This window comes from Carassius auratus, unplaced genomic scaffold (assembly GCF_003368295.1).
Source record: "Carassius auratus strain Wakin unplaced genomic scaffold, ASM336829v1 scaf_tig00214278, whole genome shotgun sequence".
In the NCBI taxonomy this organism is placed as follows: Eukaryota; Metazoa; Chordata; class Actinopteri; order Cypriniformes; family Cyprinidae; genus Carassius; species Carassius auratus.
Genome location: NW_020527590.1, coordinates 159,583 through 174,516, shown reverse-complemented (window position 1 = coordinate 174,516; position 14,934 = coordinate 159,583). Strand labels below are relative to the sequence as shown.

Here is a 14,934-nt window from a genome sequence, read left to right as displayed (position 1 = left end):
TTGGAGAGAGATGCGGTTGCACTTGGGTGGCACAGTTTTGTGGTCATGTATGGTCTGTAAGGCAAAAAGAGGACTCTGATGTCCTCTAGGTCAGTTTGGGAGACGCTTAAGAGTCCTCAAACCACTGGATTATTCCGGAAGGAATAATGACCAGGTTCTCTAGACATCCTTATATTGGGATGAGAGAACATGAAAGAGAGCTTTTCTTGGAGCAAGAATGCCTATGGTCCCAAGAATGGGAAAGGAACTAGGAACAAAACTCTTCTAGGGAAAGAAGATTTTGCAAGAGAAATAAAAAGACAGGATCGAGAAAAGGATCTATCTTTTACAGACATTGAGTCAATGAGATGGGAGCTGTCATTGTGGACACAACCCATTTAAGATGTTTCCCTGTGGTAGATCCTAAGCAAGGGTCTCGAGGGAAGATTGCCTGGATTTATGTAAAAATCGGTGATCAGTGGCAAGTTCGAAGCTGGGGACATCTAGCGGTAGAACTGGTACAGGGAAGTGGCTGGTTGAATAGCCCTCCCTATGAGAAAGACTTTAGAGCGACACAGCCTCGTTCTAATGTGACAAAGGAGAAACGAAAATCTACAAGGAAGAGAAATTTGTGCAGTTAACAGTGTCCTTAGTAAAAGACCTGGATAAGCACAAAATTTGGTGTCCTGAAGATGAGACATATAAGTTTGTAAGTTATTATGATAACGAGCAGATCACAGAAGTACCAAGTGAAACCTTTACTGTTGTAATGCATTTTAAGTTGAATGTATTGTCATGTTCACACCCTGATTATGATTGGATTGGGGATTGGAAGTTGAGTTACATGATAAACAGCCAGAGATAAAGGTTATCAAAAAAGGTATATTTAGGAGGACTAGAAGGCTCATAACTGGGCCTCAGAACTAACCTCTACTTACAGGAAATGAAGAGAGCAGAGTCACTCGAGAGCCTCTCAGAAGAGCTGGGGGAGGCCAAAGAAATCATCGAGAGGATGAAGAAACAACGGCGCATCTGCAAATGGATGAGTATAATACTGTGGATGTTAATAATTCTAGGATTATTATTATTATATTAATTAGAGTGAGCTTTGTTCTAGAGTGGAGAATTTTTACTAATTCTTTGATATTAGCTGAGATTTTAGTTCAACAACAAAATGTTTCAGGATTTGAAGTTTCTGTATGGGCAACTGTTAAAGGAAACAGAACTAAAATAGAGAACAAAACAATAGGTTTTTGGAGATGGCTAGATAATCTCCATGACAAGAAGAATGATTACTACATGGTTAGAAACCAAAGGTCAAACTAAAGAGCACTGTAAAAATAAAACATTGGCACAGTAGTGACATTGAAGTATATGAAGAAAATAGTTTTATCCAAGAACAAGAAGGGAATAGGACTATTAAATATTTTATAGGTTCTACCTATAGAACAAGTGAAAATGAGGAACTAGGGGGATGTTGGATATTTAGATCAGCAAAAGATTTTACCCCTGGACAATAAGACAGTGTAAATATAAAGGTACTGTTAAAAGAAGTAAGAGAGATAAAAATATGGATAAAATAAAAAGTGCAGCAGGAATAAGGGAAAATGTTGAAAAATGGATAGAAACCAATGGTATGTTATTTAAAGAAGGAAATTTCATTGTGTTAACGACAGTAAGAGACCGATCAGTAGGATCAAGAAAAACAGGATATGCAGAACTAGAAATTACATCTGAAACCAGAATTAGTTTAGAGTTAAATAAAACCGTACCATGGATATGGAAAAGGAGATTAGCTTTACCTAGAGTAAAATTTAATTTCAAAATAGGTTACTGGGAAATAGATGAAGTTAAATGGGAAACTGATGTATATCTAATCAAAATGGAAATAAAAGAAACATTACAAACAGAAATAGAAATTAAAAACTATTATGAAGATAAGGTGAAACAAATAGAACAATGTGTTAGAAAAGAAATGGGTAAAAAATACCATGGACAAAAATAAAATACATAGACATTGACTTAGTGTTGATTTTTCCTATGCTCACTTGTGACAAAGATGAAGAGAATATGGACTGTGATGATTTCTGTAATGGTACAGATCCAATCACAGGGAATAAAACAAATGAGAACTTAAGTATAAAGAGAAGGTTATACTTAAAAGATTAAACCTTAATCGAAGGAAAGACAAAGAAGGTATATTATAGAACAATTTAGTTTTCTTTAGTGATGCTGTTTTTGGATTATTAGGAAATGAGTGTGGGAGTATTATTGAAAAATGCTCATCAGGACATGATCAAATTACTATTAATCAAATAGCATCAGTGTTATGTTATTGAGTAAGGGAATAGTTCCCTTACCTTGGACTTTTAAGAGAAGTAAACTGGCTAACAAATATGAAATGACTTATGGAACTGGAGGGGTAATAAGAATCGTTAGTAGGAACCCTCAGTGGAAAATGTTTTATGGACCAGTATATTATGCAACAAATAGCATGTTAAGGTATAGAGTTCCAAAAGGAGGGAAGAATGTACCCTTAACTAAATTAGATGCTATAGCAATTGATGATTTGTCACTAACAATTGAAAGAAGAAATTGGAAGGAAAATTGGTGCAAAGCAAAAGATAAAAATTATTATCTGGGTTTAGACTGGTTGAGAAATGATCTATGTAATACTAGCATAGAGATCAAAGGTCAGAAAATAAAAGGAGGACCAAGATGGTTTGAAGATCCTGGAGAATTTGTGAAAAAAGGAGTGGAAGGTGTGAAAAAGGCAGCTGAAACTGTGTTTAATTTTGTTACAACGGATTTATGGAGTAGTCTAATTAATCTCTTTATTAGAGCCGGATGGTACATTTTATATGGGGGATTAATTGTATTAGGACTAGTTATAATAATGGTTATTATAAAATGTTTCTGTGCATCTCTAGGCCAAAGAATGATGGTCCAGAAAAGACATGGAGATGTATTAACGGTATTAGGAAAATTAATAGATTTTCAAGATAAAGGGCATAAAGTATTAAACGAACAAAGAAGCATGACTTAGAAAAACCGTTATTGTAGAGAAACGTGCATACCTTAAAAGGAGCAAAAAGATAGCCGTTAAGATAATGAAGAGAAAGAAAGTTAGGTGGAGTAAAAACTATATATATTGTAGAGGAACGAATGAGACGTTACAAAACTATCCGTGAGTTTCACTTGTAACTGGACAAGACTAACTGGATATTTGGGGAACTTCTATTTGGGAATAGAAAACTCATTGAATTTATTGAAACCAATTACTATACGTAAGTCCAACAGAAGATCTCAATTGTTAATGATAAAAATGGCATCCAAGGGGACAAACAATGGAACCGCAAGGAATGAGAATAAGACAGAGGCCGGAGGATTTCTGATTCCTGAAATCCCTGGTAGTGGATTCCAGGTTGGTGTTAATTTAGGATGCTTTTGCAAGGAATTAACAGAAATCTCTGGTGGCTGTATTTTTTATCAGTTTTACAAGTGGTTAGAATAATGTTAATAGGAAGAATTAGCAAAATGATTTTGTTGTGCTCTGATGATTTTATCAATTGGATGGCAAAAATTGCTAGGACATCAGGGAACATTGGTTTAACTGTAACAAGCATATTAAAACTTGGGATTGATGTTACATCTGTTATGATACATGAAGATAAGTTTGTCTTTTGGGGAGAAATATGTATTATCATAAACTAGCGCAATATATCTAATTGGATTGTTGATATTTAAATATGGTTAAAGAGGCAATGTTATGGGACAATTATAGGACTTTTGACATTGAGTGTTTTTATGTTAGGATTTTTTCTGAAAGATGATGATATTGTGCTACTGGGAATTATGATTTTGATGAACCGGTGGGGACAAGATGAAAAAGGCATTGAAAAAGTGTACAACATGTTTCAAGCAAACTACCACAATAAATTCAGAATAATTAACTACCTATAATTAAAACTAAAAAAAAAAAAAAAAAAAACTGTTTGAAAAGATCTAAATTCATTACATGGGGTATGGTGATTTGAAAGTACAGAGTGGTTTATGTATTAGTGTTATGATTGGCATGAATCTCTTCCAGAGCCCAGCAGTGATGATCCAGGAGCCCGGTGGCCCACTGAGTGGGATGAGCTTCAGACGGTTCCTAGATCTGGCGAAAAAGCTGGCCGAGAACGATTGAGAGGCTCTGGCTCCGCAGGAGAATCCTGAGGGTTTTTGTGGAAAGAGATGGAATTGAAAAATGCCTAATGCATTGAACTGCCTAGAAATCAAGATCCGTATTCTGTAATGGAAATGGGAGAATTGATAGAAGTAACATTGATTAGAAACAGGAGGAATGTTTTGATGTGTTCATTGAGAAAATGTATAGAAGTGTAAGAGTTGGGAACATTTTGGTGAAATGTGTTGAAGATAGAATTCCAGTGAAGAGTACTAGGACGAGAGGAAATCTTTTGTGACAATTTGACCCCAAGTGAGGGTGTTTTGGAGATTCCCAATTTTGAGATGGGGTCACCTAGTCACAATATTCCCAATCGTGTCTCACTGGGTAACTGTGATAATGAATCAGGTAAATTAAAGATTGATTTTGATGATTTACTTGTTGAAGGCCTCCAGAAAGACTGGAACAAAAAGGTCAAACGACAAAAGAAGAAAGACAAGCGTCGAGAGAAACAGAAGAGGACATCAACCGACGGACCAGCAGAAAATCGTCTCTAAGATAAGAAGAATAATTCGACTGGTGCGAAGACAAGAAGGCATGAATAAGAAGATAATAAAAATGATGAGAGAAATCATTAATTGTATTGAGTTGGTTAATGTTGATTTAGAGTTACAGTCTCTGGCAAATGGAATCGAGGCCTTGAGATTGCAAACCTCTGTTGCAAGACCAGAAAACCCTTAAAAGGTAATAATGAGATATATGAATTGTTAGACATCAACTTTAAAAGGCAGTATTAAGAAATGTATGATGTTAACATTTGCTCAACAGTTGAGACTGTCACGTACGCCAGTTGAGACTGTCACGTATGCTTGCTTTTTGCTAAGATAACAATGAGTGTGCAAGGAAATGCATCTTGCAATCTGGATTGCAGGATGGACTTTCTTTCTAAAAAAATGTATTGTAATGTGTTTAATCTGATTAACACAGGGAGGAGGATGCTGTGCAGTTTAGCAATAGTTACTTACTTAGCCTACGCCTTAAGATTTTGTAACAGCTTAAAGAAAAGATTAATTTGCTTTAATGGAAAAAAGATAGAGCAGCAATTACTTAATGTATGTGTGCAGAAGAGGGGTTGCCAAATAAGGAGATGTTAACTTCCTGTATCCATAGCAACCTGACTTTTAGTGTGTGCGTGCAAGCGGATGTGTTAATGTGTTTTACCAAAAGGAGGCATCCGGAAGAAATGATGTATTGTTTTCGGGGACTATATAATGTTATGGTTTGGACACATCCCCTGCCGCATCTCGGGGTGAAGACTTACGCTTTTACTTTTGTTTTTTACTTGTTAATATTTTGCTTATGAGTTAGTGTTTAAAATAAAGCGAAGCCATGTACAATGGTGATGCGTAAAAACCTTTAAACAAGTCTCTGAGTAATTTATTACGAGTAAAGTTATTATTCTAGTTTGTTCCTGATTCTGTATTGCCAAGCTCTGCAGAGGCAAAGACTCAACTGAGCTGATCTGGTTCTGGTGGGAAGAAGTGCAGAACTCTCCATTGCCACAGAGAAGACATCAAAGGTATGAACAATGGTTTAAATTGCCTTTGCTTGTTTGAAATCTGGATGTTTGGAGAGAACATCTGTATATTTCTTTAGTCAGATAAAATTAACACAACAACATCATCTTTAATTGAATGGAATGCGAATACTCCACTGTGGTAGCCCAGTGCTTGCCTTGGTATGTTTATTGAAAATATGTTTTCATCTGCTGTCTGCATGTGTTACATTTCAAGTCCTGTCTAAACATGCCACTTCTATTAATGTTTGTTAATATTAAAATAATGTTCTACAGAATAGAATACTTGCTTCGGTTGGATAATAACCACATCAAAGGAATAGTTCAACCAAAAAGGAAAATTTGCTGGAAATGTACTCATCACATCACTTGCTCACCAATGGATTGAGTGAATGGGTGCCGTTAGAATGAGAGTCCAAACAGATGATAAAAACATCACAATAATCCACAAGTAATCCACATCAATTTATGTTTTGTGAAGTGAAAAGCTGCATGTTTAATAAATCCATCATAAAAATGTTTTTAACCTTAAAACCGCTGCTTTCGGCTAAGATACAGTACTATAAGAGTCCACTATCCATAATATTGCTTTCCCCAGTGAAAAAGTCATCTTGTCTGAATCAGGAGAGAAGTATGCATAGATCATTCACCGTTTCTAAGAACAAACAGTCCAAAACAGTTCTAAACTAATTTGTCTGTGGATTTTGATGTGAGAAGACAAGAGTATACTTTTTTATTTAATGTTTTAATGGTTTAAAGTTAATGTTTGAAGTTGATGTTTTTATTTTTTAGTAACACAGCTTTTCACTTTAGAAGATATTTTTTAATAGACTGGAGTGTTGTGGATTACGTGTGGATTATAGTGATGTATTTATCAGTTGTTTGGACTGTCGTTCTGATGGCACCCATTCACTGCAGAGGATCCATTGTTGAGCAACTGATGTAATGCACATTTCTCCAAATCTGTTCTGATGAAGACACAAACTCAACTACATCTTGAATCGCCTGAGGGTGAATACGTTTTCAGCAAATTTTCATTTTTGGGCGAACTATTTCTTTAACTAACTCAATTATCCAAATCATGCTCTTTGCAAATAAGACCAAATGAATCACATATTCAGTGACACATCCATTTGTTTTCACTGTATTTACAGACTGTTTGATTAAAACCAAATGTCTTTCTAAATCACTTGTTTGAATTAATTATTGATTTATGTCCATTACAAGTAATCACTTGGGGGTATTTACTTCCAGTCAGTTGTTCAGAATATGAATCTGAATCTCCTCGTTAGTATCTCTGATTTGATTAGATTTAAAATTAGAAATAAATAAATTTCAAGTCATTTTGAATGAATGTTCATTTATGCCTTTCTTCACCACAAAGAATATAGATAATGGGCTGTGTGCAATGCAAGGATAAAGAGGCAACCAAACTCACAGACGACAGAGAAACTAGTGTCTCACAGCATGCAGGATATCGATATGGGTCTGATCCGACACCTCAGCACTACCCCAGCTTTGGAGTCACCACTATACCCAACTACAACAACTTCCATGCACCTGTCAGTCAAGGAGTGACTGTGTTTGGTGGAGTGAACTCTTCTTCACACTCCGGAACACTACGATCCCGGGGTGGAACAGGTAGAACAAAATTTAATGAGCAATTTGCTGTTCTAGAACAGAACAGAAAGTGAAATATCTTGAAACTGTCCTGGATGTTGAAGTCAGTGTGACATAAAAATCACCTTTATTAACTTTCATAGTGCTCATTCCTGTTTTTACTGAGTCCGTTGGATCGGTCTTCATGATTACAAAAGAAAAAAAAGTTTGTCTTTAGGTCTTCGGAAAAAAAAAAAACCTTTCCTTTTTGGCTGACATCACCAAGACCCCTTTTTTTTAGCCCCCCCCCCCCCCCCCCCCCCCCTTTTTGTGATTTAATAAAATCTGATTCATAAAATCAAGTCATGGCCTAATTTTTTTCTCATTGAATATCCTGTTTTATTAGAAAATATTTAATACAATGAAAATTAGTTGTGAATACCGTTTAATGTTTAACTGTTTGAAATAATCTTTATAAAAATATCCCAACAATTTCCACTTTGGATCACATTGTACTGTACATTGTGGAGACTTTGTAATATTTCTATAAAACAGCATTGTTTTAGTAAGCTGATGTTATCTGCCATTGTATTTTGCAGGAGTAACACTCTTTGTAGCACTTTATGATTATGAAGCAAGGTCAGAGGATGACCTCAGCTTCAGGAAAGGGGAAAAGTTCCAGATTCTAAATAGCACGTAAGTTCACAGAACATATTTTAAGAGACAGTCAAAAACAATGTTTCCAGTGTAATCCAATCCAAATCTATTCTTTCTGAATATATTTTGTAATTCATTTTTCAGTAGGATGCTGTCTGAAATATTAACTAACGCTTCTGATGTACTCTGCTGTTCTAAAGTTTGGGGTCAGTAAGATCTGTAATGTTTTCAAAGGATGCGTCTTTTGCTCATCAAGGCTGCATTTTTTGGATCAATAATACAGTAAAAACGGTAATATTGTGCTTTTTTCAAAGTAATTTCAAGTAACTTTCTTCCACTTTAATATATTTTTAAATGTAATTAATTCTTGTGATGTCAAAGCCATAAAAAAGTCTTGAGCGTTCACATTATTCTTACGAAATTATTTGAATATAGTAATATTGTGTTCAAGATACATTTAATACTATTATCATTATTTTCAACATGTTTTTCACCATTGTGCTGCGTAATATTTTTGTGGTAACCGTAATACATTTTTCTACGATTCTTTGATGAACAGAAAGTACAAAAGAACAACATTTATATGAAATATAAATCTTTTATAACATTATACATTTAATACATCATTGCTGAATGAAAATAATGTAATTTATTTAAGAAAAAAATCTTTCTGACCCCAAGTATTTATCTGTACTTTGCCTTTTAAATTCGATTTTATATTTGCTTTATGGTAAAGTCAGTTTCCTCCTCATGTTTATTTGTTCTCTTGCTCCTGTTGCTGTATATCAGGGAAGGAGACTGGTGGGAGGCGCGCTCTCTCACTACAGGTGGAACAGGATACATACCCAGTAATTATGTGGCTCCAGTAGACTCCATACAGGCAGAAGAGTAAGTTCGGTTTTAGTTCTAAAATAGACAAAAGTTAAAAATAAATAGAAAGACTATCCAAAAGAACAATGTCTGTTATTTGTGTTACTCCCAGTAGTATTTTCACTGGGACAAGGGCAATAACATAACTTTGTCATGTGGTCATACTGTTAAACCAAACCAAACACTGTGTATCCCTCTGTAGTTGGTATTTTGGAAAACTTGGCCGTAAAGATGCAGAACGGCAACTCTTGTCAAATGGAAATCCCAGAGGCACTTTCCTTATAAGAGAGAGTGAGACCACAAAAGGTAATTTGCAGTTAAGCTACCATTTGCAAGTGAAATATTTTATTGTGTTCAAAATAAGACTCTTATTTTCACCAGGGCTGCATTTATTTGATCAAAAATACAGTAACACTGTACATTTATACTGTGAAATATTACTAGAGTTCTAAATAACTATTTTTATGTTAATATATTTAAAAATGTCACTTGTTTTAATTATGGCAAAATTCCATTTTTAATCTGCTATTCAGTGTCACATAATACTTTCAAAATAATTTCAAAATAAATGTTTTTACTATCACTTTTAATCAATTTAATGCATCCTTGCTGGGCTAAAGTACTAATTTCTTTAAAAAAAAAAAATCTAATTTTCAGTTCTCTCATGTTTTTCTAGGAGCATATTCATTGTCCATACAGGACTGGGATGAAACTAAAGGCGACCACGTGAAGCACTACAAGATCCGCAAATTGGACAATGGAGGATATTACATCACCACTAGAGCTCAGTTCGAAACTCTGCAGCAGCTTGTGCACCATTATTCTGGTAAATCTGCACTGAATGCAAAATGCAAAAATTAATCCGTCTTAAATGATTAACTAACAGTATAATCTGTTAACATATCTGCATTCAGCCCGGGCTGCAGGGCTTTGTTGCCGTTTAATAGTCCCATGTCATAAAGGCATGCCCCGCCTTGCTGACCTGTCTGTCAAAACCAAAGATGTATGGGAGATCCCACGGGAGTCACTTCAGCTCATCAAACGATTGGGGAATGGACAGTTCGGAGAGGTCTGGATGGGTAAGAGATTAGCTTAACCACATGCCCAATAAAAGAGTTTGATATGCATACGTTTCTTATAATTCCAGGGGTATAAATCTACGCCTGTCAGTGAAGCAGAGAACATTTCCTCTCATCAAAAGAAAGCCAGCTGTCTCGGAAGGATTTATGTGTGATTCCTTTCAAGGGCTGTGTGACTCACTATGAAATCTCGTCTCTGAATGGCAGGCACATGGAATGGCAATACTAAAGTGGCAGTGAAGACCTTGAAACCGGGCACAATGTCCCCAGAGTCGTTCCTGGAGGAGGCTCAGATAATGAAGAAACTGAGGCATGACAAGCTAGTGCAGCTTTATGCGGTCGTCTCTGAAGAACCCATCTACATTGTGACAGAATATATGAGCAAAGGTAGGAACAGATTTTGCAAACAGAAGTGCTAAGTAAATGCAGCTCTTTTGAACTTTCTTTTCATCAATGAATCCTGACAAATGTATCACAGTTTCCACAAAAATATTAAGCGGCACAACTGTTTTCAAAACCGATTATAAGAAATGTGTCTTGAGCACCAAATCAGCATATTAAAATGATTTCTAAAGAATCATGTGACACTGAAGACTGAGGAAATGACGCTGGACATTCCAAATTTAAAAATGACATTTCAAAATGTATTTAAAAAGAAAACTTAAATTGGAAATTTACTTGTTGTACATCCAAATTAATCACACAGGTTTGTTCACATGTATACTGATCGTCTTTCAGGAAGCCTGCTGGATTTCTTGAAGGATGGTGAAGGACGTGGGCTAAAATTGCCAAATTTAGTGGACATGGCCGCTCAGGTTAGTAAAATGTTTTGGTTCCCATAATAGATTAAGGTATCTGGTTCAGTAAGCACGTATTTGACCATAGGGTTATTTAAATATTCATTATAAACATTTAAATAATTGCTCCCGCACTTGTCTTCTAGGTTGCTGCAGGCATGGCTTACATTGAAAGGATGAACTACATCCACAGAGATCTCCGGTCTGCCAATATACTTGTTGGGGACAGCTTAGTGTGCAAGATTGCAGATTTTGGACTGGCAAGACTAATAGAGGACAATGAATACACAGCACGACAAGGTGAGAGTTAATTTTTCAAATTTTCCAATTCAGGAAAAAAAGTACTGTTGGAGTTAAAAGATCAGAATTAGTAAAAAAAAAAACAATAATATGTTGGTTTTAAGTCATGTGTTTCTCAAATTTCTGTGCATTTCTTTCTGTATCTGAATCTTTTCCTGCATTGTTTATTATTAAAATGTATTATAAGAATAACAGTCTAGCGTAGTTTTACAGAAAATATTAATGTTACCATATGGCAACTGCTAAACATTTGGAATGCAAAAATGGATTTGTTCACTGGGCATTTCCTCGTTTTAATATTGGCACCACGTGTATAACTATGTTTAAATTATTTATTTATTCTAAGTTTTTATAGTAAAATGTTGAGTTGAATATGAAAACATTACAATATGGCAGCCTCTCAAATGGGGATGACGTTGCTATACAGATCATATAACTGTGCTGTGTTTTATTTACTTATGTTTGTGTTCCTCATGCACATATTTAAATCTGTAATTTCCCTAGGAACGTTGCCCAATTCAAAAGTAGGCCACATTTCGAGATCAGATCCATAAATCCAGTGTTCTGTTGTAGGTGCCAAGTTCCCAATCAAGTGGACGGCTCCAGAGGCAGCACTCTATGGAAGGTTTACCATCAAGTCAGACGTGTGGTCATTTGGAATACTTCTCACAGAGCTGGTCACCAAAGGACGCGTGCCCTATCCAGGTGAGATCTGATGGTGGAAGGTACATTTTTAGGCTGTTAAAATGACTACAGTTTGCTATTTGAGGCTAGATTAAATCTTAAAGGTATAATTTACTCAAAAATCTGAATTCTGTCATTGTTTACTAACCCACATGTCATTCCAGGCCCGTATGAACACAAAAATGTCTCTGTTTCTTGTCCTTACAGTGAAAGTCAGTGGGGTCCAGTGTTGTTACGGACTCCATAGACTTACATTGTATGGTCAAAAGCTGAAAGCATTCAAATATCTCCTTTAGTGTTCAGCAGCAGAAAGATTGTTGTTGTTTAAACTGTTTTTGTCCGTACAATGTAAGTCTATGGGGTCCAAAACAACACTCAATCCCATTTACTTTTCCTTTTCACTTTTTGGGTGAACTATCCCTTTAAGAGCTTGAATAAATGAATGAAGCACAACTCGGCATCATACAGGAATTTAAGGGCCCCACAGCTTTAAAAAAAAAAAAAAATTCCAGTTAAAGAGCACATGCTTTGCATTTGTCCCTCAGGCATGAACAACCGAGAAGTCTTGGAGCAAGTTGAGCGTGGTTACAGGATGCCCTGCCCCCAGGACTGTCCCAGCTCCCTGCACGAGCTCATGCTCCAATGCTGGAAGAGGGACCCCGAGGAGCGGCCCACCTTTGAGTACCTACAGGCCTTCCTGGAGGATTACTTCACTGCCACTGAACCACAATACCAACCCGGAGACAACCTCTAAACATGGAGCTCCTGCAGAGTACAGAGTATGCCACAACAGACTGCCCTTCAAAAGACTGATCGAAAGAGCGTTTGATAAGGAAAAGCTTCCAAGTTTTGTGCCATCTCGACCCAATGTCTGACACAATTCATCTTCCATTGAAAAAAGGACATGCCGTCGCATTAAATCTGTCAGTAAAGCCAAAAATAGTGTTCTGGGGAGACACATCTGTCACGATTAATGATAAGAATGGCTTGTTTGTATGTAGTGTAAATAGTGTGTTTAGTTTTCCCTCGTATTCGGCTTGTTTTATTACTTTTTATAATGCTGTTTTGCGTTCGTATCCAGGCCGAGAAAGTCGTCGCTGTGAGGAAAGCATGATAAACAGAGGCGGCATCAACCGTTTTAAGATTGACAATGATTCTGGAAATCATTCCTAGACACTTCCAATAGGATGTTGACCAGCCTCTTTTAAATATTGAAAGGAATTGTGTCAATTGTATATTAAATTAACTGTACGTGTCAAAACACTCCCTTTTAGCCAAGACATACGCATATAGGTAGCATTTCTGACACATTATTGGGACTTTCACAGAAGGTCATGATGTCTGCACTGGTTTAGTGATTTTTCTGGGCCTAATTATTTTGCACCCGCTTTTAGCAAGCGCTCAATGTCTTTCTTTTGTATTCTGCTTCTTAGAATGAGTGCATTTTCTATTTAGTCACTTTGGATTAACGATAGAGCAATGTATGTATCAGAATAGTACGAGACCAAGTGGGCATTATGCTTGACCATACTTGCATCTTTCCTGCAAATAAGATAAAATGACTGCTAACATCCTTACTGTTGTGAGAGAAAATAAAACGAGTCCATTAAATGTATCTCACAATATCATGCATTATAAAATAACATGACTAAATGCATAGAGAAATATTATGAAATGGTAGAATTTCACTCAAGGTAACGCATAGCTGGTCTGCCTTGTCTTTTGCCCTCCATTCATTATTGGGTCATTCTTTACTTTTTATGAGCCATATTTCAGGAGCAGTTACTCACCTACTCTTCACACATATAATGTTGATTTCAGTCAATATTTTGGGGTTCAGTTGAAAATCTGCTTTTATCTGGGCCTATAATTTAAATTATGTGCAGCCATTTGTATTAAAATCCAACCTCATGTTTTTCACATTTATTTTTGTACCATCTATATTTGGATTAATTCATAAATATTGTGTTTATTTAATTGCTTTGTTTCGCTTATGCACAAACATTTTTAGAATAAAGTGTCATTCAAAATCATTTCTTTCAACTTTTTTTGATCTATCATCAAATTACAATTGAGTGTCTTTTGTGTTTAGATCATTTAGCAGATTTAACATTTCTGTCAAAATTGAATACTACATTAACATTTAACGTTTGCATACGTGGTCTTAAATTCATTTTTATGCATTAATACACATTTTCGATTTTAAATGATCAAAAGATAAAGTGCTGAAAAAGAAAAAGTACTTGGAAACTTTCTGGCTGTAAAACATAAGTGGTCATTTTGATTGAATTATTCAATGCAGAGACCATTAAAAAGTTTGGGGTTGGTAAGATTTAGATTTAATGTTTTTGAAATTACAGTTTAAAGTAACTGCTTTCTATTTTAATATATTTTAAAATGTAATTTATTCCTGTGATGGCTGCCATTCCTCCAGTCTTCAGGGTCACATAATCCTTCAGAAATCATTCTAATATGCTCAGGGAAGATTTTCTTATTATAAGAAATGTTGAAAACATTTTAGTGGAAACTGATAGTTTTCATTCTTTGAGGGATAGAAAGTTCAATATGACAGCATTAATCAATTTGCATTATATACAAAAAAAATAATTAAATTTTCTTTTACATATATGAACATTTATATATTTTAAATTAATTCAATATTTAAATATTAAATAATAGTGTATTTTTATATTAATATATGATTATTAAATATAAATATTAAATATTTCAACTATTTAATATGTTCATTTCTTAAAATTTTTTAAGTTTAGCAGTACCGTTCTGTAATTCCCTCCATGTCCAGCGGAGGGCCACTGCATTCCGGCCAAAACATGTTGTTCAGTTCCACACAGATATCCACATCTCACGTCTCTTCTCAGCTAGTTTGTTCTCTAGTTAAAAATAGTAGCCATGCTTCTATATTTCAGATCTGTTCTACGAAATCACTAGTGAAACCACAGGCAGTGAGATTTGAAAAAGAGTGCTAATTAGAAGCATGGTTAACTTTAAATAGAATGTAATAGATCCTAATACTAATGATTCATTTAATCCAAATCATGATTTATTTTGAAAACACGATTACTGTAGCAATCCAATATTACATAATATGATGCAATATCACTGATTGTACATGCATTAAATTAATGACATTAACTGAAACGCCCAAAACCAAAGACATTAGAGTCTGTGAACATGCAACTGTCTCCTTTTCTTTTGCTTCCAGTA

General features: G+C 35.3%; 1 protein-coding gene across 1 annotated transcript; it reads left to right on the top strand.

Moving 5' to 3' along the window:
• The first annotated feature begins 5,824 nt into the window (after positions 1–5,824).
• fyna (FYN proto-oncogene, Src family tyrosine kinase a) lies at positions 5,825–13,457 on the top strand. Its single transcript, XM_026257345.1, has 12 exons — positions 5,825–5,885; positions 7,108–7,364; positions 7,922–8,018; positions 8,769–8,867; positions 9,052–9,155; positions 9,526–9,675; positions 9,764–9,928; positions 10,136–10,315; positions 10,667–10,743; positions 10,872–11,025; positions 11,599–11,730; positions 12,255–13,457. Exons 2-12 carry the CDS (start codon positions 7,118–7,120, stop codon positions 12,461–12,463), a joined length of 1,614 nt encoding a protein of 537 aa, XP_026113130.1. The 5' UTR covers positions 5,825–5,885; positions 7,108–7,117; the 3' UTR covers positions 12,464–13,457.
• Positions 13,458–14,934: the final 1,477 nt, after the last annotated feature.

Bases quoted from the DNA above. Each gene is read 5' to 3' on its own strand.
- fyna (XM_026257345.1), top strand. From the start codon at position 7,118: ATGGGCTGTGTGCAATGCAAGGATAAAGAGGCAACCAAACTCACAGAC. The intron at 8,868-9,051 runs GTAAGTTCGGTT...ATCCCTCTGTAG, and splicing joins GACTCCATACAGGCAGAAGA to TTGGTATTTTGGAAAACTTG. The intron at 9,676-9,763 runs GTAAATCTGCAC...ATCTGCATTCAG, and splicing joins GCTTGTGCACCATTATTCTG to CCCGGGCTGCAGGGCTTTGT.